The 25,467-nt window shown below is 46.3% G+C and overlaps 1 protein-coding gene across 2 annotated transcripts in view; it reads right to left on the bottom strand.

Moving 5' to 3' along the window:
- Nucleotides 1–829: 829 nt before the first annotated feature.
- The window catches only part of ZFAND3 (zinc finger AN1-type containing 3), a 336,409-nt gene continuing 311,771 nt past the window's right edge, over nucleotides 830–25,467 (bottom strand). For both annotated transcript variants that reach the window (XM_034962030.3, XM_034962032.3), the window contains one exon: nucleotides 830–3,226. In XM_034962030.3, coding sequence (XP_034817921.1) covers nucleotides 3,072–3,226 — 155 coding nt within the window. In that variant the 3' untranslated portion in view covers nucleotides 830–3,071. The remainder of the gene's footprint in view (nucleotides 3,227–25,467) is intronic.

Genomic DNA, 25,467 nt, shown 5'->3' with positions numbered 1-25,467 from the left:
CTTGTCTTCCCACCATCCCCTCTTCTTGCTGTGGACTGTTGTTGGCATAAAAGCCTCTGTGAAGCAATCAGGAAGGAGCTGACGCAGACCCAGTTCCTGTGGACCAGTGGGCAGAGCACAGCCCACTGCTCCCTGCAGGCCCGCCTCACACCCAGGCCACCAAGGCCCTCTCTTGCCCTTTGCCCCCGTGCTTGTTCATCGCCACTGGGCCTCTGATTTCCTCTGAGGATTTTCATCACGCTCATGACAACTATGCGGTCAATATCTCTGTCCTAAAAGAAGTGGGGACAGGTCCCACTCCTGTGCCTCGCCCCTGCCCTGCCAAATGTTTTTTGAACATTTAAAAATGTAGTTAAGTTCATCCTATACACCAAAGAGTGCCACAGCGCACACCTCCTCCAAGCCAGCCTTTGGGAGCCTTTGTCATCCATCCTGGAGGCCCTTCCTAGGGTGGGGTTCGGGTCTAGGGCATGCTGCCTTCCCTCAGGACCCAGCACCCACCCCACCCACGCCTGGGGCCCTCAGGGCTGGGGCTCGTTTTCTGATCCCCCCCAGCGTGTAACCTCCTGGCTGCTGGCACAGGCTTGGCCCTGCAGACCCACCTTTACCCCAAGGCCAGTCCCGCAGCTTCCCAGGGCAGAGGCTCCCAACAGAAAGCAAGGAAGCGGCTGTTTAGCCTGGACACTAACTGGACGAGTGCCTCCAAGTACTGCAGACGGTCTCTGCACACAGGCCCCCATCTCTTTCCAGCCCTGGCCAGGGAGATGGGTCAGTTTTCCCAGCAACCCAGGGGGCACTTAGGAGAAGGGGTGAAACAAGAAAACCAAACTTTCATACGATTGGTTTAATTTTTTTTTTCAGCAGGAGAAAAAAGAATAAAGTTACAAGATTCTTTTAATATTTTCACAATGTTAAAACTAAAACTGAGCTCTAGGCTATGTGTGTAAGTAAATCTAGAACACAAAAGGGTTAAATAAGATTTTCTCTTTTAAAGATACAAGAATTTAAGCTTTCCTTACATTTAACAAACTTCACAGAACAGATACTGCAGGGGAACAAGCCCCACCCCCCACCCCCACCCCCAGCTCTAAGTCAGGAAGCGAACATGGGCTTCGCTCCCCCAGGCCAGCTCCCCTGGGCTCCTTCCCATGGCTGCCTCCACGCAGCAGGCAGAGGAGGGGGCGGGGGGGGGGGCCTGGGGAGGGCCGGGAAGGGCTCGCACAGCCTCTTCGGGACCAGAGCTTGGCGGAGGCCTATGGGGGGCTGCCTCACTGAGGATGGCCCGTATGGTGGCCAAGGGCTGTGGCTTGACAGCAGTGGTAAACGCTGGGCAGACCTGGCCCCTCTGCCCTGGGTTGCCCTAGAGCAAGACACCGGTCTGGGTCCTGAAGCAAGAATTAAGGCTGGGGATTTTGCAGCGGGTTCCACTCTGGTGGGTGGAGGGTGGGAAGAGCATGACTTCCTATTTCAGTACGTCGGATCAAAAAACATTTGCAGTTGCAGGTGTTCAGCTGTTAATTTGCAGACAGAGTTGAACCATTTGTTGTTTTATAAAAAGGAAAGTTGCTGGGTTAAACTATTCCAGTAGCCTATGTGTGGGCAGATCCACGCTGCCTCCGCAGGGGCCTCCTGCCCTCACCCACCTGGATCTGATGCGGCACTAGGACCACTGGGACTGCTCACCCTGCCTGGGCTTTCAAGGGAATCCTGATCCTGTCCACCCAGCCCCAGCCCCACCTGACTGCTAGTGATTTCCTAACATGGGGCAACCAGGCCCACCCCCACCCTTCCCCACCTGGCGTGCACAGTTGCAGCTGCTGAAATCCTCTGTGAACATGAGGGAGCACAGGTGGAGAAATGTACCCTCAGGCCCTCACCTACCAGAGCAAATATCACTCTCGGAGCTGGGCCACAGCCACAAACCGCTGTTCTGGACAGATCCAAACCCACTGTCCCTGGGACGTATGCTGCCTTCCCTTACTAAACTTGCTATATGGTAGATGTGGACTGGGTGTCCTTGGACTATGGGGCTGCATAGAAACGAGAATGGAGGCCACGACATCATCCTCTTGGCCCCTGGAGGCACGGGCGGCTCCAGCTGGAAGGGGCAGAGCCCGTGGGCGGCAGCTTCCCCAGCTGCTGCTCCCAGCACTTCTACTGATTCTTGTTGGCTATGAAATGTCTTTTTAAAAAACTCCCAATATAGAAATCTGGCTGCAGAGGCCAGTGTGCAGACCCAGCCACCGCGCTGTGCTGCCATTCGCCACATCTGGTCCGTGCCAGATCCCTGCACTGGCGAATGGCAGACCAGAGCCGGCGGAGGCGGGGCACTCTGGCTGCTTCTCGTGACCTTGGATCCTGTGTAGAAAAGGCGGGTCTCGTTCGTGGACTAGTCTTGAGTGGAGCTAATTTTCAAAGTGAGGTTACTGTTTCTCTTCTTGTGTGATGAGTTTTTTCATAGCAAGTCAGGTAAAAAAATTTCCGTAAGAATCTGTCCCCCACCCCCCATTTCCAGCTCTGTGGGAGAGTGAGGCCACCACCCAGCCCAGCCACGTGGCCAATCTCAGCAGCCTCCCGTGGCCAAGGCACACGTGGCCATCAGGTATCCTGGCTACTGGGACTAAGGATAAGTGAAGAGGTGAAAGGCCGATCATTAAACAGAGTTTCTGGCAAAGCCATGTGCGTCGTGGGAACTTTAACACCAGCTTCTACTCCTCTATTAACTCAGAGTCTCCGTCTGGAACACTTTCCACTTAAGGCTTTTTATAAGTTTGACTCCAGCAGTGACAGGTATGTGTTGTTTTAAATCCACTAGCCATGCTCAAAAAAAAAATATTCTTCATGTTTTAATTTTATACAATGGCTAGCAGGCACCTTAGTAACCAGCCAGAAATCAATTTCAACCACCATCAACCCCTAAACTACAGTACCAGGATGGCTGGCTAAAGAAAGGAAACGGACTGGCTGCAGTCTGACGCGTGCCCAGTACAAGGTGTCTGGCTGACTTTGTCCTAAATAAGGCTAACATTAGTGAACTAAGAACAGCGTCATGTGGTGGCCATGCCTGGCCTTCAGGAGCACCCCTCCCCGATGCGCTGGCAGGAGCGCCCCACTTTCCGGTCCAGCTTCACCATTTTCATGATGGCTTCCTCCCGGCCACGGCCCATGTGGTCGAATGTGCAGTCGTGCTGCTCGGGGAGGCGATGTAACATACAGAACACATAACCTGCAGCAGCGGGAGAAGCAGAGGAAAGAGTGTGTTAGGGTGGCCTCCAAGTGCGCAGAGCCTCACAATTGCCTTTGTCCAGAGGATGGAGGGGCATCCCAGTGAGTGGACAACAGTCACTGCAGGGATTCCTGATGCAGCAGAGAGCTCACTCCAACACCTGCACCCTGGAGCAAGAGGGTCAGCACTTCGCATTCCACAGCTGCTCAAGCCTGTCCCTGCCTGGACCCTTGAAGGGTAGAACCCTAAGTTGATGGCTGTGAGACACAGCCCTGTCCTTGCAAATGAGTGGGCTCTGCGCTCCTCTCCAGCACCATGCAGGCGGAAGAGCACAGGCTGTCAGCTCAGCTCTCTGCTTGGCTCGGGCAAACTGTGATTTCCACCACAGGATGCCCACCATTTCTAGGAGGCAGGAGAAATGATTATGTCTTAAATGACATTCCACCTCCTGTACAGCCGGGGCTTGAGAGGATGGTGGGAGTGATCAAACCACAACCCAAAAATGAGTGGGAGCTCTCAAAAAAGTGGATTATTTCTAGTGCTAGAAAAAGTATTAGATAGAAACAGAGGAGACAGCAATGCTGGGCTCCAATCGCCATCTCCAAGGAACCTGACACTTCTAACTGCACTGGGTAGGTGAGAGAGGTTGAGATGCCCACACTCGGGCCCCCAGCTGTCCTTCACTCCACTGGGTAGGTGAGAGAGGTTGAGATGCCCACACTCGGACCCCCAGCTGTCCTTCACTCCACTGGGTAGGTGAGAGAGGTTGAGATGCCCACACTCGGACCCCCAGCTGTCCTTCACTCCACTGGGTAGGTGAGAGAGGTTGAGATGCCCACACTCAGGCCTCCAGCTGTCTTTCCCTCCCAGAAGCGCAGGATGCTGCAAGGCTCTTTTTGAAGCAGAGAAATCCAAGGGAGACACTGGTCTGGCAAATAAGAGAAAAAGACCAGTGATGAAAGATCAAGAGGCCTATTGAGCAGGGAGCCGGTACAGGTAAAGTCACTCTGGGTCAGGAACAAGGAGGGGAGGGCTGCAGGGAGCCAGGAGCCAGGCTCAGAGAACTCAGGGCGCAGCTGCACCGGGGGTGTCTCCCATTCCCTCCAGCTTCCCAGGCAATCTCTAGAGCGGCCGATACGCATGTGGAGCACAGACGTCTGAGGTCCCCAGAGTCTGCTGGCCGCCTCTTTCAAAACGCTGGGGAGAACAAGATCAGGGCTAGGAAGACACCTGCCAGTGCTGGCTGGCTCCTCACCACCTTCTCATCCCATCAGCATTATCTCACCACACCTCCAGGCCCCGTGGGCCTGGATCAGGTCCACAGGAGCAAGCTTCCAGGTAAATCTAGATCCATTCCTAAACCTGTTCTCCCTGTCTGGAGCAGGCATCCCACAGCAGCCTGCCCAAGCAAACACTCTCCTTACTTGTTTTCCAACCAACAGCATCTCTTTTCAGACTTCTTTCTTTTAAGCCCTCATCCAGGCCATAAAGAACAGGCAGCCGCCCCTTGCAAACTGACTCATCCCTCCTCACATCCTCAACTTCTTTTCAGAGATGTAGAGGCTGTGCTTTTAGAAGAACAGCAAGAGCCCAAGCAAGGACGAAGTGGCCACAGGATGAACAGTTTCAACAGCCTTAAGATTTAAGGTTAAGATTCAATAGCCTTAACTTCTAAGATTAACTTCACCTATATTCCTCAGCCTGAGGGAAGAGTGTGTGATGTACTCAATGGCTGGGCACTAACCAGTCTCAAGGATGTAGCTGGCACTCACACCCTACTAGGAAGTCTTGAGCCCAGGCTGTGTGCAAGGGACATGTACACAGCCTAGGGGGCTGGAGTGACCCAGCTGAGCTTGGGCCATCCATTGTGTGAGGAAACATTATTAACTGCTTCCCAGGGAGAGCAGGGCATTATGTTTGACTCTAAATTGGGATTGGGTTTAAGGAAAAGAACAGAGATGCAATTTCTGTCTCCCGAGAAGCCGAGCTCCCACTTGGTCCAAAAGCAAAGTTAAGATTAATGAGCTCATGTGTTACATTTACTGATAAGTTCATTACTCGAAGATATTGGATACCAGTTGTCTTTCTCCTAAAGGATTTTGCAGCAGAGGCATGGATGGCCTCAATATGCATCCTCCATCTAACAAGTAAATTCATCTTTTTGTAGCAAAGCCTACCTGGTGAGGGAGAACCTGCTGCCAGTCAGGGCTTAGGGTAGGGGCACCAGCAGGATGGCATCAGGATGTGTCTATAGACATTTTTGTCACCAAGTCCTGACATATTTCTGTACTTTCAGCATCTATAATAAGGGGTGGGTGGACCCCTGCTGCCCCTTCCCTTTCTTCAAGATATTGGGATGATTCAGAAGGTCCCAAGGGCTCTCCTCTCTTTCTGATGAATGGTGCTGGCTGAATAAAAGCAGCAGGAAATGGATTACTGCTGGAATTAACTTGGCTCCTGGCTCAGCTTAACACCTCATTAGTCAAAGATGGACTGGGGTGGAAGGGAAATGCTACATCTGGCCCCCCTTCTCCATGTTTGCTTAGCTTGCCTTCCGCCAGCTAGTGAGCAGCCAGCTTGGTGGATGTGAGAGCCCCAGGACTCTGGAAAAAGGAACAGGGAGTGGCACCCACAGTAGCTACCCTGATATTCCCTCTACCGCCCAAGGAGTAGCTACCTGATACTCCCTCTACCCTCTATCACAGTAGCTACCCTGACATTCCCTCTACCAGCCCAAAACACCTTATTTCTCTGCCCAGGTTCTGTGTACCTGTTAGACACATCTTGACACTTGGCTTAGATTTTTTTTTTTTTTTGAGACAGGGTCTTGCTCTGTCACCAGGCTGGAGCGCTGTGGTGCGATCCTAGCTCACTGCAGCCTCAACCTTCTGGGCTCAAGAGGTCTTCCTGCTTCAGCCTCCCCAGTAGCGCAACTACAAGCACACATCACCACACCTAGCTGTTTTTTTATACTTTATTTTTGTAGAGACAAGGTCTCACTATGTTGCCCCAGGCTGGTCTCACACTCCTGGCTTCAAGCATTCCTCCCGCCTCGACCTTTCCAAGTGCTGGATTGCTGGGATTAGAAGGCACCCTCTAATCCCAGCACTTTGAGAGGCCAAGGCAGGAGGAATGCTTTCAAAAATCCACGCCCAGCCAGCTTGCATTTTTGAAAGGTAAAAACTATTAAACAGCAGATAGATTTTGGGAGCAGCGCTGGTAGCAATGAGAATATATGGCACTGTAATTCACTGGAGAAAACTTTGGGGGAAACTCTGGAGGGCTAACTTCCCAAGTAGCTGCACTGAGGTTATTAGATGGCATCAATTCTTTCTCCTGTCAGGATCATTCACTAAGAGGAAGTTATGTCTGGAACTTGTCCCAAATGCTGAGCAGATATTATCTACTGACAGCAGCCAATGGTGAAATGCATTTTGGTGTCAGAAGGGGGTTGTCCTGGATACAGGGCATGGCGGGTAGAGGTGCATGGGAATGACTGGTGGATGGGATGAATCTTTATCCTCTTTTCTTGGTACTCACAGATCTGTTTCCAGAAACCACTACAAGTGTCATGAACCTTGGGTCGCTCTCTGATTGAATTCTGGGATCCAAGCTGGGTAAGGAGAGAGATGAGTCCAGGCTGCTACAGAAGATTATTTTCCATAATTTCAATGATGAGCAGTTTTAAAACACAGAGGATTTATAGTCATGTTAGCTAGGCCAGCCTTAACACTTCCTCTACCTCATTTCTTAGAAACCAACAAGGGCCTTTCCAGAGAGGGCCAAGGACGGTGGCATCCAGAAGGGATGAACACACTGAGGACACAGAACTGACCTGCTGAACTACGACAGCAGCTCTGGTATTATTACCCAGGGTAGCATGTAATTCTTTTTTCCCCAGATTTTAAAAAGTTATATATTAAAATCAAATTCAAATAAAGCCATATATTCACAGCTGGCTGATCTTTGACAAAGCCAATGAGAACTTACACTGGGAAGAGGAAATCCTCTTCAATAAATGGTGCTCAGAGAATTGGCCTGCTACATGCAGAAGAGTGAGACTGGACCCCTATCTTTCACCACACACAAAAATCAACTCAAAATGGACTCAAGACTTCAACTCAAGACCTGAAACTGTAAGAATACTACAAGAAAACCTAGGGAAAACTCTTATGGACATTGATCTAGGCAAAGAATTTATGACTAAGACCTCAAAAGCACAGGCAACAAAAACAAAAATAGACAAATGAGACTTAACTAAATTAAAAGCTTCTGCACAGCAAAGGAAATAATCAAACAGGTAAAGAGAAAACCTGCCAAATGGGAAAAAATATCTGCAAGTCAACTCATCTGACAGGGGACTATATCCAGAGTACATAAGGTACTTAACAGGAAAAAAAAAATCCTATTAAAAACTGGCAAAGGACATGAATAGACAATTATCAAAAGAAGATGTACAGTCAATAGGTGTATAAAAAATACTCAACATCATTAATCATCAGAGAAATACAAATCAAAACCACAATGAGATATCTTACCCCAGTCAGTATGGCTATTGTTAAAAAGACAAAAAAATAACAGATCCTGGGGAGGATGCAGAGAAAAGGACTCCCACTGTTGGTGGGAATGTCAACTAGGAAAGCCACTATAGAAACCGCTATGGAAATTTCTCAAAAAACTAAGTATTATCATTTGATCCAGCAATCCCACCACAGGGTATCTACCCAAAGGAAAAAAAGTCAATATATCAAAGGGATGCCTGCATTCGCATGTTTATTGTGGCACTATTCACAAAAGCAAAGATATGAAATCAACCTCAGTGTCCATCAAGGGATGAATGGATAAATAAAATGTAGTATATATACACAAAGGAATACTCTTCAGTCAAAAAGAATGAAATCATGTCAGTTGCAGCAACATGGATGGAGCTGGAGGTCATTATCTTAAGTGAAATACACCAGGCACACAAAGGCAAATATCCCATGTTCTCACTTATATTCAGGAGCTAAATAATTTAAACACATGGAGGTAGAGAGTGAAAAGAGAGAGACTGAGAGGGTGAATGTGGAGAGGGAGGAGGATGAGGAGAAGTGGATTAAAGGGTATAAACACATAGTAAGCTAGAAGGAATAAATTCAATGTTAGATAGTGGAGTAGGATGACTATACTTAGCAAAAATGTACTGCACTCGGGTGACAGACACCCTAACCCTGACCTGATCACATGCATTATATACATGTAACAGAATTTCTCATGTACCCCATACATTTGTACAAATAAAAAAAATCAAATTCACTGACTCATTCACATACATACATTCCCATATCTACACTTTCCTTATGGCCCTATCGTTCAGCAGCATGTAATTTTAAAAACATTTCAACAGATTTTTGCTTACTACAGCTATATATCATTTGGTGCTTTGAAGGGATAAAGGAGGATAAGGGATAGGGGAATATGGTTAAAAGGATGCTCACCCCCCAAAAAGAGAGAGGAAGAGTCATGGCAAAGTGGCTGAAGATGTAATCTGCCTGCTAAATGTGGTTTAACCTTAGCCCTTTCCCCTGCCAAGTCACATGACTGGCTACCCTGCTCCTTAGAGCGCAAGATTACTGGATTTTCATGAAATACTGGTCCAGGAGGAAGCTGCAGAGCTTCCTTAAGGATGCCTGAGTTGCGTTCAGTAAATCTGTACAAAATGCTGAAGAACTTGTGTGGGCGTCCCTTTGCTTGCTGGCACTGAAGAGCAATTTAGGATGAGCCCTCGATTTCAAAGGGAGGGAAAAACAGCAGCTCTGCAGGCACTGTGCTCCATGACTCCACTTTCCATGGCCCTCTGGACTGAGGCCTCTCTCTGCCTGCTACCATCCTGGTTTCTGACAGGCTGCCCTGGGCATGGGAAGAGAGAGAGCAGGACTAGTGAGGAGGCCCAACCACAGCAGGTAGTACCAGTCACCCCCTGTGATCTGGGGGGAAGGTTTCCCCAGGGTCTCCACCAGCTACACCCTCCATCTGAGAAGATCTCCTTCAAGTGAGCAGACAGCATCGCGAGGGGGCACATGGAACAGGAATGGAAGAAGAGGATGCCTGTCCAGACAGCCACAGTGGCTGAACCACCGAAGGCTGTCATCCCAGGGCCCCGCCCAAGCCTGTGGCTTGGCACAGTGATGGGGGTAGAGCAATCACTTCCCTGACTGTCGCTACCAAAGACACAAGATTATGGCAAAAGGCAAAAACACAATTCAAGACCTATCTAAAACTCTGTTCCGAAAGAATCCCATGTGAATGAGAAAAGCAGGAGGCAGTTTTCAGCTCACTCACCCGGAATAGAGAGGCGGGGGGTAGGGGCACTTCTCTCGGGAGGACAGGTATTTCAATGGAAGCCACTCATAAATATTAAACCAGAACATCTGGACTCAGCCCTCCTGATGCAGAAATGGGGCCTATGGCCCTAATGACCCATGTGCCACATAAACCTGAAGATGCCCAATACCTACAGGGCCTTAGAAACACATTCCCGGCAGAAAACTGAACTGAGGAGGAGCATTTTTCCAAGACCCATAAAGATCTGACGTGCAGATCTCTAAAATTACTCATTTGGCGGGAACCAAACTTCTAACATGACCCTATAGCTTTTAAAGCTAACATCTGAAATGGATACAATTCATTCAGATGCTCTCATCCACAGCCACAGCTTACCTCTGTCTACACAGGGAGGAGGAGTGGATGTTTTGAGACTAAACCTACATGACTGAGAACAATCTGCACAAATGCCATAATTAGGCAAAGGTGCCACAACATCTAACACCTTGTTCTAAGTGCTGTGAAAATTGTAACAACATCTCACTCACTTATATACAAAAATCAACATCAATCACTGCCCAAAAGGAACACTCCAAGGTGTAACTCAACCTAGAAGGTCGGGCTGGGTGTGTGTTCTGTGTTCTTTACCTCTCGACAATGCTGGCAGGCTAGGCACAGAGGGCAGCTGAACCAAGTCAAGTAGCGTCCGCTGGTTCCCTTCCCCCAGTGGCCACAGGGAATGGCTACTGTAAGGGGTCTGGAGAGGTGGGTGGAGCAGGAGCTGGAGGGCAGAGGGAAGGAGCCCACCTTACATCCTGCCTGAGGTGAGGCCTCCACCCTTGGCTGAGGCCCTTGGACCCTACAGGCCAGCATTTCCCTCCAATCCCTAAGAATTGGGCAGGTGTTGAACTGCCCTTTTACACAGAATTTCCTGAGGGAGACAAAGAAGGTGATGCTGAAAGTCACAAAAGTTGAGCCCCTGACATTTTGATTCAATCGGTGCCAGATAGAAATGTTAAATATTGGCTTTATCTTGAAGTAAAAAGAATTATTTCAAGTTGGCAAAACTGGACAGCTCTGGATACTTTTGGACTATAATAAATTAAACATTTGCTTTCTTGCAGATCCCTCACTTGGAAGCTCCCTCAAGTGGCTGTTTTATTAAAGCCACAGCCCAGGGAGGGCTGCAGCTCCAGCTGCTCAGGTGTTTTTACCTCATTTGCAAATGTTTTACACTTCTTGCTCATTTAAATTTTAAATTGTCAAAAGTTGAAGGAGGACCTAAAAATACTGATGAGCCTTGGGGATGTGGTACTGTAACACGCTCTGCCTCTGCTGGTGTGCAGCCCGAGGTGGCAGCACGCTGCTGTCTGCGCAGAGGCACCTGCTCACCACCCCCTAGCCTGTGCTGGGTGCAGCACAGCGATGAGGCCCAGGCAGGTAGATCTGGTTCTTTGGTAAATCAGAGACTATTCCTGTGGATGCACATGAGCTCCAGCAGACAGAAGCTATCCAAGTCCTCCCAAAGCATCCTGAGTTGACCCTCCAAATCTCAACTCATTAATCTCAAGTGGTACATCAACTCATGAACCACTTGGCATCTAAAGTGTCTATTTCAAAAATAAATGACAAATATCCCCGACCCATCTTCCTTAAATGATCAAGCAACCTTATTAAAAAAAAAAATATATATATATATCACATTTTTCTAGCAAGGTAATAATTGTTTAAAGCTTAGGACAGCTCACTGACCTCATAGCTCATATGTAAGTACACGTTGGGAACAGCAGGTGGTTACAAGGAAGCTTGTTGTAAAGCATTAGCCATTTATACTCCCACGAGCAGCAATCCCTGGATTATACCACATCCGGTGACCCAATGCCCAAGGCAGAATTTGTAGCACAGAAATGTATTATATTAAAGGATCTAAATGCATTTTATTTCATCAGGCCAGGGTACAGGCAAAGCAGCTGCAGGTGTTTTGGGAATGGAAGGCATCTGCTTTGCATTCTCCTCCATCCCTGGCTTTGCATGGTAGGGGGAAAATCATTAGACTCCAATAAACAGAACTGGATCCCAGCTTGCTGAGTTGGCTGACATAGTGCTCTGCTGGGCTGAGAAGAGAACCACTGGATGGACAGAAGTCAGCTGCCCAGGGTGCTGGAACCAAAGCCACAGTGAATCAACAAGCTGGGCATCAGTCTGTCTGCTTTTCAAAGAGAAGGAAAACTTGCAATTTAGAAAAGCCCACGCTCTTCCTCAACAATTTCATAAGAAACACTAAATCATATCGAGACAGCTTTAAAACAGAAGCAATCATCTGCTTTCCCCCAAATAAATTAAAATATCAGTTACATGCCAGCTAAATGTTAGAACCAAAAGCAGTATGATAGAGGCAAAGATACAAAAGCCTTGTGCAAAGAACTCATAAGGCAGCTGTGTGCAGTCAGCGGTGATCGAGAGCCCTCCCTTGGCATGTGCCGTCACATCGCTCTCAGAGAGCCGTCAGCAGTGCAGGCAAGAAAACTGTGCCACAGTCCAGCTTAACGAAGCACCCCATGCAGTTTGTACACACGCCATTTTAAAAGTATAAAAAAATTCACCACTGTTGATGTCCTTTATTATTGTTTCTCCAGACAGCCCCATTCTTGCAAAAGCTCTAATTACCTCTTTCCTCTCCTCTGTGGAGAATGTCGGCTTCGTCCCAGTAATGTCTCCTTCTATCACCCAGCTCAAGCAGCCCTCACTTTACCTGACAGCCAGAGAACAAACCTTCCATCGCTTACTCTTTTGCCTCCATATAGGAAAACCTATTTTTGCAACCCAGCGGGTAGGGTAAGGTTAGGAGGCCCACACCATGAAAGATATTGTGACTTATGAGAACTCTCCTCCAAGCAAGCCCTTCAATGCCCAGCCCACAAGGAGACGGGGGCTGGCTGCAGGCTCATATGCTAGGCTGTTTTATCTGGAGATGAACATATATTTAAAAACTAAGAGAAAATGGCTCAAGGCAGTTTTTGCCACAAGAATAATGAAATGACTTGCTCTTTCAAACATCATTTCATTTCAGTAGCTGAAAGCAGATAGCATTAACCACTTGGTACCTGGGGCAGTCTTTAGGGTCCAAAAACCCCTAAGGAGGCACCTGCACTGCTGGCGGGCCCCTCCACCTCCTCCAGCCTCTACACGGCTCTCAGGGGAAGAGTGCTGTGCTGGTAAGAAACTTCTGTTTTGGGAACGACCTTATCCTCCTTTCAGTAGGCTCCTGATTTGTTTGGCTTTCTCTTTCAGCATTTCCCAATCCTTTATAAGATTATCTTCTCAAACAGAGCAGTCTCCTACAAAACCCGCTCCAAAGTTAAAGTAGAGATGACAAAAGGGGCTGCACGCATTCCATCCAGGAGCTGCTGAGGACACAGCCTGGGCCCATGGGGGTAACTCAGTTGCCAGGCTCCTGACACATGGCTCACCAGGGAGCTGTGGCCTGTTTAGCCTCCCTGAAGGCACCTTTGCAGGCAAGAGTCAGTTCATCCAAGTCACAGAATGTCCGAGTGGCAATGTGGTCAGGGGGCATCAGACTATAAATGCCACACATCTCTCTCCAGAGAAACACCTGGAAAAGAAAGGAACATTTTCCCCATCTTTCCCAACTGACCTTTCAATCAACACACTGGGATCACAGGGAGTAAGAAGATGAGAAACTGGGGTGGGGAGAGACCTGTAACTTAGTTTCAACCCTGCTTCCACAGCAAGTCCCTTAACAGCTGAACTACACATTCTCTTTCAGGATAATACAGCATGGAGTGTGCGCTTTAGACCCAAGTACTGAATTCAGGTTCCTGCTGCCCTGTTTTGACAGTTATGTGGCTCAGGCCATTTAACCTTGAAGAACCTCCGCTGTGTCTGCTCTAAGATGGGGCTGTTACGGGCATAAATGAAAACCGTGCCTGTGAAGCACCCGGCATGTGCTCAAGGAAGGCTGGTTGGTCCTGGGATGATTCTTCAGGGTGGGGTCATCCCTTTTGCCATTTTGCCCTACATGGTGCAGCTGACGTGCTTGGCATTATGACTCTGACCCCCTTCCCCCATCATGTCTGTTCCTTCCTCCTCCATTCACACAACATTTTTTCTGCCCCACTTGCTTTTACCTCCCCATCTAGATTCTGGTTCCATTCTCCTTTGAGAAGTCACTGCCGACAAAAGAGAACGAATGTGGAAATCTTCCTCTGAACATATGATGTACAAGTTTCCTCTCTCCCCCTCCACAAGCCTGTCTTTACAGACTATAAATGCATGCTAAGTGACAAGCTCAGTAAAAATTTCTGAAGATACGCAAATTTCAGAGAAATCTGAATTAAATATACAAAGACTATACAGTGCAGCCTGGAAAGTACTCAGTGGTTAGGGACACCATGAAAGGGACACGGAAACTTTCCAAGGACATCAGAGAGGAGCTCCTCTACAGGTACAGCTGAGTATTCTGCAAGCCTCTGTCACAAACAGAGGCAGAGCATGTGTTGCCAAGTTTGGTCACGTACTGATTGTTTGTTGAAAAGCCTCATGTCTATTTCCCCAAGACTGTCAGGCTGGGCGCTGTAGTGAAAGGAAGAGCAGGAGAAAGGAATGGGCTGTAGACATTCTGCAAACAATCTATGTTTTCACCCAAACTGTGCCAGCATCACATGCACTTGTTTTATGTGCTTGTTTTAAGAATGAAGTTTCTCTAAGGGCTTCTTGTTTTCACCACGATAACTCAAAAAGGTCATTCCGAGGAGCTTAAAAGTACAAGCATGCTTTTGCCTCGTTTCCACAAAATCTGAACTGCAAGGTCAGAAGTCCCACAATGTCTGCTGTCCACTGTTATAAGACTGTGTGGTGGGGGTGGGGGCAGGCAGAGAAGCTGGCTTCTTGATTCTCCATGTTTAAAGTTAGTTTATTTAAAAACACCTGCCTTGAAGGGGAAGAGGCTTATTCAGTATAGAAAAATATTTTCTGCAGACATGAGTTCAAATCTGAAGTCAGACTACACACTATAGTGAAAGCCCTACTGAATGGATAGCCCACTAAAGGACTCTACAAATCTCCTGTGTGGAAGGTATTAATAACCACATAGCCCAGTTCCATTTCACTTGGGGGTGTAGGAGAGGGGGCTCAGATATGACGACTTCACCTAATGGTTACAATTTGGGTATAAAAAACACCCGATTAACAGCTGGGCATGGTGGCTCATGTCTGTAAGCCCAGCATTTTGTGGGGCTGAGGCAGGAGGATCACTTGCAACCAGGAGGTCAAGGCTGCAGTGAGCCATTATCGAGCCACTGCACTCTAGCCTGGGCAAAAGACCAAGACCCTGTCTCAAAACAAAACAAAACACCCTATGAATGGAGCCTGAAAATCACTAAATCTAATGACCCTTTTCAATTATCACTTAGAACCTCTAGAAAGCTGACTACTCCTGTGGGCTCTGTGACATCTGCTTACCTTGTTTTCCTTCTCTTTCTCTGATAGCTCTTCATCTGCTATCCTTGAAATATTAGCATTATTCAGTGCTGGACCTTCTTTTTGTCTTAATCCTACACTCTTCACACTCTTCTTCAAGGTTAAAATTCTAACTATGTATGCTAACAATTCTGAAATTTATCTCTCTGCCCCAGACCTCTCTTTGGAGCTCCATATCTGTGTATTCAATTATCTACTTGGCATCTCAGGTATTTCAGACTTGAGATGTCTAACATAGGACACTTGCTACTTCCTCACAAATCTGCTTCTTCTTCAATGTCTCCCATTCTAAGAGAATAGGGCCACCATGCAGCCAGTGGCTCATGACACAAACCTGGAGTCATCACTGATACCTTACTTACTCTTCACATTCAATTACCTAGTCTTGTGGATACGATTTCCAAAAATCAAATCCATTCACTTCTTGCCATCTCTACTGCCACCACCTAGTCAAAGCCGCCAGAATCTTTTTTTCCAGGGCTACTGCAATAGCCTCCTTTAGGTGGTCGCCCCATATCAAATCCACCTTCCTCAGAGCAGCCAGCGTCATAAGCCACCACCTAGTCAAAGAGACCAGTAACTTTTTTCCAAGGCTACTGCAACAGCTTCCTTTAGGTGGTCGCCCCACATCAAAGCCACCTTCCTCAGGGCAGCCAACATGATGAGATGATGAGATCCAGCCCTGTCTGTGATTACCGTGCTCCACTGATTACAATAAAAATTTCCCCACTGAAGCACGATCTCAACCCTGGCTGCCGCTTCCCCTTGTGCCATTTACTCCCTTGCATTCTATGTCCCAGACACACTGACTTCCAAAGGAAATTCTTGCTTACTCAGGCCTTAGCTTCAATGACTTCCTCAGGAAGATCTTCCTGGACCCTCAGACTAGGTTAGGGCCCAGTTGGATGCTTTCAAGGCATCTTGAACTTTTCCTTCAATCACTAGTCACAATTTTAATTCAGCATCATTTGTGGAATTTGTTCATTTAATTTGTCTCCTTGGCTAGATTTCATAAAATCAAGCACCATGCTTCTGTAATTTATCACATATCCTCTATCCCTAAAATACTGCTTGGTTCACTCAAAATATTTTGGTCAGGTAAATGAATGATAGGTTAGGTATAGAAAGACTGTGTTCTCTGAACCCTAGGGAGCAAGCAAAGGCCAATCAGGTATTCAAGGGGCGAAATCCAATATCCTCACCTCAACCTCTACAGCATTTGTCCACTTTTCTGTTTCTTAAAATACTTTTATTTTTCATTTTCTGTGATGTCACACTCCTTTCTTCCCACCTGACCGACTGCTGCTCCTTGGAATCCTTCATGGTTTCTCCTCTAAAATCACCCAGCATCACGTCCTCCTGCATTTTCTCCTTTAGGTAATTTCATCCAGATCCAAATAGGGTATCCATGCTGATGCCTCTTGAACTTATATTTCCATCTATGAATTCCCCTCAAATCCAAATCCCGATATCCAATGGCCTACCTGACAAACACGTCTGACTAGAATAATGCTAGGAATCTCAACTGTACCATGTTTGAAACAACTCTTCATCTTCTTGACCTCTGTTAGTTTATCTCATCTTCTCTGCCTCAGTGTGAGTGGCAATATATCCACCCAGCTGCTGTTCAAGTCAAACTGTGGGCTCAATTCTTGATTCCTCTCTTTTCCTTACTCCTCACACTGACTTTATTAGAGGTCTAGTTAGATCTAAATGATGTCCTGAATCGGCTCTGCACCTCTTCTCATGCAAACGTCCTGTGGCAGGAATAAGCTCGGCATACTGATGGAAGAGAAAGGCAGCCAGCAGGGCTGGAATGCGGTGAGGCCGATGGCTCCACCAGGCTGCTAGAGCTCAGGCGTGTTGCCTGCTTCTGCCTTTGCTGCCCTCCAAGCCGTCCCCCTCCCAGCAGTTGGAGGGAACTTCTGGATTTAAAAAAAAAAAATTGACCTGAGATGTACTTGTTTTGTATTTGTTTATTCTTACTTTGCCTATTTAAAGATAATACATGAATATAATAAAAATTCAAATTGTATAAAATGATATTTAGCAGAAAGTCTCCCATCTCATTCTGCTACCCTCTCCAGAAGCCCAGCAACCACCACCACTGTCTATTTTTATGTATTCTTGAGAGTCCATGCATCTGTGCATACACAAGCATGTGTTTCTCTCCCAGAGAAATATATTTTTCTTTTTTTTTTCTTTCTTTAATAGAGACAAGGTCTCACTATGTTGCCCAGGTTGGTCTCCAACTCCTGAGCTCAACTGATACTCCCACCTCCGTGTCCCCAGTGCTAAGATTACAGCTGTGAGTTACCGTGCCTGGCTCTCCAGGGGAATATTTTTAAAATTTAAGTCAGATCACTCCTTTGCTTAAAACCATTCAATGCCTTCTCACTATGTTTACAATAATCAGATTCTTTGCAAAGACATGCAAGCCCCCAACTGATCCCTGCTGCGTCTCCACTCTCCTCCCGCAACGCACTGTGCTCTGGCCGGGCTGGCCAGCTTTCTCTTCCTCAGATACACCAAGTTTGTTCCTCCCTCCAGGGCCTTTGTTCTGTCTAGGGCACTGCTCTCCCAACTCTCTGAATGGCTGGCTCTCCCAGCTTTTATGTTCAGCTCAGCTTTCATGTCCTCCCAGGTGCTGGCCTCCCCCTTCCCTATTTGCAGCTCCCCCTTTCCCTTATCACACTGTCGTTTTATTACATCATATCTCCTGCTCCCATCAGAAATTACCTTGTTTATCTGTTCCCTTGCTTACTGCATCTCTCCCCTAAAGAATAAAAGCACCAAGAGGTCAGGGACTTTTGTCAGTTTTACTCCTTGCTCTTCCTCTACAACTCAATAAAGATGAACAGAATGAATAAATAAATAGAGTCAGCATTTGACTCATTAAAAATAGAAAAATATTACTTCTAGCAACAAGATAGAAAAATAGAAAAATATTTCTAGCAATATTTAATGCTAGTAACTGTGCCCCTCCCCCTCACAGGAGAACACCATCACCACACAGTTCATCCAGTTACCTGGGTGAACACAAGTGCACTGGGCACAACTGAAAAACTACTGCTGTCTGGCTTGTGGTGTATCCTGTTTTTTGCAGTAGCATGTTTACTTTCCTAACAGTGCCTTTCTATTGCCGTTATTCATAGGAGCCTACACTTGCTGAGCTCACTCTTAGAGGTAACCCAGAAGTGTCTAAGATAGCACTGGATACTCTCCTGGAACTGAAGCTTTGCTGTTGCTCATAATTACAAACAAGCGGAGTACAGACAACACAGAATTGAATGTAACCACACAATTCCCACTGACATCCATTTCCTATTCCACCCTGGTATTTTGGTCAGTTACTCCAGATTCCATGGAAAATTAATCCTGGATTTGAGGGAAGAGCAATTTAATTGATGCAAGAGTATTAACATAAACCTAGCCCTTTAGTTTGTAAATCTGGAACCCCCACTTCCTGGGTGAATCTAGAACATATGGTGCAGAGCTCAGGGAAACAAATGTCATCCTGCGCATTCATCACAAGGATGCACAAACTACACGGTGCGCTGACTCACAGCTGCCATGGTCCAAGAAAGAACAGCACTGGGTGTGTGGAGAACAGTGGCCTGCTGTGCACAGCATGTGTCCTTATGACCCTTACAGTCCTCAAGGCACAGACAGGTGGCTGCCAGCCTGTCTCCTGGACCCACAGGACCCATCTTCACCTGTGGTAGCCACTGCCTGCCACCTCCCACCCTGTGGCCTAGAGCAAAAGCAAGTATTTAATACTAACAAAGAAATCTAGTATCGGCATGGAACACACTCATCCCTAGCTCCCTTGCCGTCCCAAAGTACTTTTCTGGAGGAGCCATCAGAGTAAATGAAGCAGGCCTGCCTTGGATCATGCAAAGATCTGTCTTCTATGGAAGACAGCAGTCAGGCAGTACTCCCCACGGGCCAGAGTCATCTGTCTTCCGGTCACCCACCCAGGCACTGTACATTTTAGCATGTGCACCAGTTGGTGTGGCCTGTGATCATGAACAAGGAAGTATCCAAAGCTTCATGGGACATTCCCTGTAATCTTCCTTGGACTGTGTCACAGGCACTGTACTGGGGTATAGCAATACACTAGACAGTACAGGTGGCTCTGCCTCTCATTTCCACAGGCAACAACAGAGAAAGGGAACATCCTTCATATCTCAGGAGGAAATAAGCAGTGGCATCCTCAGGCACTGGCAGCTGTGTCCAAACACCTCTCTCAGGTCAATGCCAGTGGACTTCCCACACCCACCATCACACCTCCATTTTTGCCCCGCCTCCATTTCCAGACATTTCTAGTCCTTCTCTACTGTGTCTCTTTTCTCTCCAACACATGGATTTCTTTTTACTTGTGACCATTTTTGTTTCTCAAAAAAGGAAAAGGAAAAGGAAATCCACAGCTATGACTGCCTTAATACCTGCTCCACAGAGAAGGGAGCCTTCTGGACTGCAGGCTCAAGGGCAGGCCAAACTTGGTGATGCTAGTAAGTGTCCACACCAAGCAGCTCTTATGTGTGTACCTCTCATCTGTCTACACAGCTCACCGGAAACGTGTTTTTTTTGTTTTTTGTTTTTGTTTTTTTAATTGAGATGGAGTCTTGCTCTGTTGCCCAGGCTGGAATGCAGTGGCGCGATCTCGGCTCACTGCAACCTCCAACTCCCAGATTCCAGCGATTCTCCTGCCTCAGCCTCCTGAGTAGCTGGGATTACAGGCGCACGCCACCACACCTGGCTAATTTTTGTATTTTTAGTAGAGACAGGGTTTCACCATATTGGTCAGGCTTGTCTCGAACTCCTGACCTCAGGTGATCCACCCGCCTTGGCCTCCCAAAGTGCTGGGATTACAGGCGTGAGCCACCACGCCCGGCCTCACGTGTTCATTTCTTAACTGAGCTCTGTCTAACCCTGAATTATGGATGGGGATGCCTGCACAAAACACGGAGATGTAGAAAGGTGAGAAATTTCTTAGAGAAGCCAGTTAATCCAATTATTTTAGGCACTTCTCCAATGAACTATAGGGCTAACACATCCACCTTTTTCAGTTTTTTTGCCTCTGAACTTTGCTGTAGTATTTCATGGTCAGTCTCAACTATCCAGATCTGAAGTGTGCTAGCCCCTTTTCCCAATAGTTAAGAGTGTCACCTCTCAGCGCTTATTCCCAACTTATCCAGGGCTTGTTCCTTTTGAGTCTCTGGGAATGTATCACCTGTCACGCCCCTCATGAGTCCTGTCCCAGTAACCTTAGCTCGCTAAGCAACATGACTTCGAGAGACTGAACAGTTCTAGTGCCCCCTGACATCAGGCACTAGGTGAAAGCCAACAACCCATGAAAGCTCCATTCACAGGGATCTGGTTATTGGCAGATATACTGACCTCTAAGGCAGTCTTCTCCATGTCTGCCTTCCAAAAGATGGCAATGCTCTCCAAATGCAAATTCTCTTTTTGTAACACTGACTACAGTATCCACCAACATTAGAGTTTATGCTGGCACAGAATCTTATTCAGGCTCGTGGCTGGCAACAAGACAGCAAAACGTGAAGTGGTGAGGCTTTTCTTAGTCTGCGTCTCCAGGCCCCAGCAGCTGAGGAGTAAGGGCTGTCATGTGGTCTTATCAGGACTTTGGTCTGCTTAGGTAAAAAGCACTTTCCAGAAGCAGAAACAAACTTCATTGATATTGATCTTCTCAGAGTAAAGGTGCTATAGAAATCTCATCTAATAAATAAAGGATTCAGGCTCCAGTGTTAGGCTGTCAGTCCAGCAAGGGAAAGAAGCTATCAAGCTCAAGGAGTCAAAAGTATTTATTGGTCACCTGTGCACTGTTTACAGAGCTCTATTCTAGGGGCTGAGTGGAGGAGAAGGGAAAAAAAGAAGTCACTAGTTCCTGCCTTTTAAGATAGCTGGAGACACATGCAGAGAAAAATAGCTGAAGGTCACAAAGAGCAAAGCAAGAAATCAACTGCAAATAAAATCAATATAATTCACCGATGTGTAATAAATCGGGAGCACCAAGGGGAAGTCAACTGCAATAAGGGATCTTGGAGGAGGTAACTTTTCAAGGAATATGAGGATATGAATTAGCACTCAGGAGAACGGAATGTGCATGTCAACAGAATTAAATGCCACTGTGTCTCATATTACCCAGGTACAGCGGGAGACCAAAAGGTGACCATGCTGTGAACCCGGTTTTCCAGAAGCATCTTATCTAGATGTGGCATTCGGGACACAACAAAACACAGTGCACTGGATGACTCATTACCCCATCTTAAGTGGTTCTCACAGTCAGGTACATACATTTTTACCATTCAATAAAAAGCATCTCTGAAACGGGGAAGTGGTTAAGGAATGGACTAAATTCTGTATGGTTGAAAATATGGACAGTTACTGCTGTAGTCCTCTCCTCACTGTTTTGGAGACCCCATGGGCCAGCTTGGGGATATGAAAAAGTGGTGGGGTTCTGGGAGCTCAACAGACCTGGGCTCAAATCCCAGGTGCTACCTTCATATTTCTAAGCTTCAAAGTTTCAGTTTCAACTGTGTAAAAAAGGAGGTACCATTTGTCCAATGATGCTCTTTTTTTTTTTTTTTTTTTTTTTTGAGACAGAGTCTTGCTCTGTCACCCAGGCTGGAGTGCAGTGGCGTGATCTCGGCTCACTGCAAGCTCTGCCTCCCGGGTTCACGCCATTCTTTTGCCTCAGCCTCCCGAGTAGCTGGGACTACAGGCGCCCGCCACCACGCCCGGCTAATTTTTTTGTATTTTTAGTAGAGACAGGGTTTCACCATGTTAGCCAGGACGGTCTTGATCTCTTGACCTCATGATCCGCCCGCCTCGTCCTCCCAAAGTGCTGGGATTACAAGCGTGAGCCACCGCGCCCAGCCTTGTCCAACAATGCTCTTAAGAGTCAAATGATATAACTCAAGTACAGGTACCCAGGATATACTAGCTGTTCAATAAAGCTATTCCTCTTTTTCCTTCACCCAGATGATCACAACTGCAAGACGCAGGGATCTCACAGTGTATTCAAGTGTCTATTAATGTGTCACCGCATGCCAGGCACTGCAGTAAGAGCCGAGAACTGCAGAAGAATATCGTTAAGTGCTCATGGTCTGGAGAAAGGACAGACATGTAAACAGACAATTTCAATATGCTCTGAGACATATATCATAAACAGAGGCCAACCATGGACTCCACAGAAGAGAAGACTGTTGAGCTGTCTCAGGGGGAGATCACCAGATGAAGGGTTTTGCTAAAAAAGACACCAGGTTTTGTGAGGGCCTCAGCTGAGAAAAACTGTGGAGACAAACACTGAGTCCAGTCCTGTTTCTGACCCTGTCCTTCATGCTCCAATATCAGTTCTGTGGTCTCTGAGAATGAATTTGTTACTGCGGGAGCTGGGCTGCTGGAAAGCTTACATCGCAGTGCTCAAATCTGTGAACAGGCTTGAAGAAGAGGATTTGTGACAGATTGCTCCGGAGGGCAGAGTGAGGGGGAATGAGTATGTGTTCTAGAGGGAGGCCAGTTTAAGCTGGGTAGAGGAAGCACCTAGTCAATCTAAGTTGCCCAGCAACAGGAGATGCCATACATCCTCCATGCAGGAGATGCCACACTCCCTCCATGCAGATGTACACAGTGGGACTACCTGCCAGGAAACTGCTGATGGGGTTTATGCAGCGTCAGTTTAGGGGTCTGGACTGGCACCAGATGGATGGCTTCTAAGATACCTTAATTACTTGGATTATATGTCAAGGAATCGCAAGTTTGTTAGGCAGGAATCAGAGACTAGTGCGGTTACACACAGTAGGTCTGTGACCTCCGAAGAACCCATGTATTTTGTTTTCTATGAGACAGGGTCTCACTCTGTTACCCTGGCTGGAGTGCAGGGACATGATCACAGCTCAATGCAGCCTCAAATTCCTAGGCTCAAGCAATTCCTCTCCCTCAGCCTCTGAGTAGTTAGGACTATGGCATATGCCACCACACTAGGCTTATTTTATTTTTTTGTAGAGACGGGTTTTTGCTACATTGTCCAGGCTGGTCTTGAACTCCTGGCTTCAAGCGATCCTCCCACCTTGGCTCTCAAAGTGTTGGGATTACAGGTGTGAGCCACCGCACCCAGCCCACAGAACCCATCTTATTCATGTCCAAGTACTAATACAAACACAGGTTTTATTTGTGCAAGTACACCCTTCCCCAAAGTTGAGTTATTTAATTAAACTCATAAGCATACCAAATAATTTTAATTCAAGCAAGCAAGGACACTACCCTATCTGACAGCATATATGTCTAGTCTGAATTATTTTCTTCCTCTACCAATAAAAATTGGTGGGGGGAAAACACTCTATCTGGATCTTTTTCGTTTAGCCAAATACTCCACTGGGAAATCCTGAGGCTGCACATGTACCCTGGACCTCAAGAATTTACATGGCTACTGGCCCAGAAATATTCCCACTCAGCTGTGGTTGGGCCTGCTTTCAAACACTGTTCCAAAAGGGCTTTCCCCTAATCATAAGCAGCAGGCTCATGAGGACACCACATGTCTTGGACTTTCAATTTTTTCTTGTACATTACTAGTCACCACTGACTGGGCAGCCACTACAGGCCACATACTCTAACAGGGGCTGTGGGAAGTTACAGAGCATCATGTACTCCTGCCTGCTGAGATTTTTTGAGTCTGGCAAGGAAGGGGACAACCGTGGGAGGAAGGTATGTGTTACACACCCAAAAGGTATAAATCTCTAAGTGAGAGAGAATGGAAGTGACTGGAACCAATATGAAACCTCATTGATGTGGGTACTACTCATTTGCAATTTCCAGTAATTCTCTTTGTTTCTAAATTATCTTGGTGTTTCCTATGAACAAATGAGTCTATAAAATGTACAGGCAGTATGGTCTAACTTGGGGGTACATTAAAATTACTTAAAGAACTGCATTTTTACCTTCTAAAGAAGGACTCTAAAGCGCTGGGCTGAGGCCCACACTTCTTAGAAGTACTCCTTAAGAGGGGAATCACAAACCCAGAAGAAGAAAAGAACCAATATCAGAGTAAAACTAAATGAAACAAAAAAAATCACAAAAGATAAATGAAACAAAAAGCTGTTTTTTTTTGAAAAGATAAATAAAATTCATAGGCCATTAACAAGATTAACTAAGAAGAGAGAAAATCCAAATAAGCTAAATAAGAAATGAAACGGGAGAGATTACAACTGACAACACAGAAATACAGAGGATCAATCAAGGCTACTATGAACACCATTATGCACATAAACTAGAAAAACCTAGACGAGATGGATAAATTCCTGGAAAGATACAACCCTCCTAGCTTACATCAGGAAGAATTAGATACCCTGAACAGACCAATAACAAGCAGTAAGACTGAAATGCTAATTAAAAATATATCAACAAAAAAAGTCCAAGACCAGACGGATTCACAGCAGAATTCTACCAGACATTCAAAGAAGAGTTGGTATTAATCCTATTGACACTATTCCACAAGATAAAGAGGAAACCCTCCCCAAATCATTCTATGAAGCCAGTATCACCCTAATACCAAAACCAGGAAAGAACATAACCAAAAAAGAAAACTACAGACCAATATCCCTGATGAACATAGATGCTAAAATCCTTAACAAAATACTAGCTAACCAAATCCAACAACATATCAAAAAGATAATCCACCATGATCAAATGGGTTTCATACCAAGGATGCAGGGATGATTTAACATACTCAAGTCAATAAATGGGATATACCACACAAACATAATTGAAAACAAAAATCACATGATCGTCTCAGTAGATGCAGAAAAAGCATTCAACAAAATCCAGCATCACTTTATGATTAAAACTCTTACCAAAATCAGCATACAAGGAATATACCTCAATATAATAAAAGCCATCTATGACAAGCCCGCAGCCAACAAAATACTGAATGGGGAAAAGTTGAAAGCATTCCCTCTGAGAACTGGAACTAGACAAGGATGCCCACTGTCACCACTCCTCTTCAACATAGTACTGGCAGTCCTAGCCAGAGCAATCAGACAAGAGAAAGAAATAAAGGGCATCCAAATCATTAAGGAGGAAGTCAAACTCACTGTTTGCTGATGGATGATATGATCGTTCACCTAGAAAACTCTAAAGACTCCTCTAGAAAGCTCTTAGAACTGATTAAATAAATCGGCAAGTTTCTGGATACAAAATTAATGTACACAAATCAGTAGCTCTCAAATAAAGAACTCAACCCCTTTTACAATAGGTGCAAAAACAAAACAAACAAAAAAAAACCATCAAAATGAAAACTTAGGAATATACCTAACCAAGGAGATGAAAGACCTCTACAAGGAAAACTACAAACATTGCGGAAAGAAATCATAGACAACATAAACAAATGGAAACACATCCCATGCTCATGGATAGGT

This window comes from Pan paniscus, chromosome 5, assembly GCF_029289425.2.
Source record: "Pan paniscus chromosome 5, NHGRI_mPanPan1-v2.0_pri, whole genome shotgun sequence".
Lineage (NCBI taxonomy): Eukaryota > Metazoa > Chordata > Mammalia > Primates > Hominidae > Pan > Pan paniscus.
The sequence above is the reverse complement of the archived record's forward strand: the minus strand, read 5'-3'. Positions and strand labels throughout refer to the sequence as shown.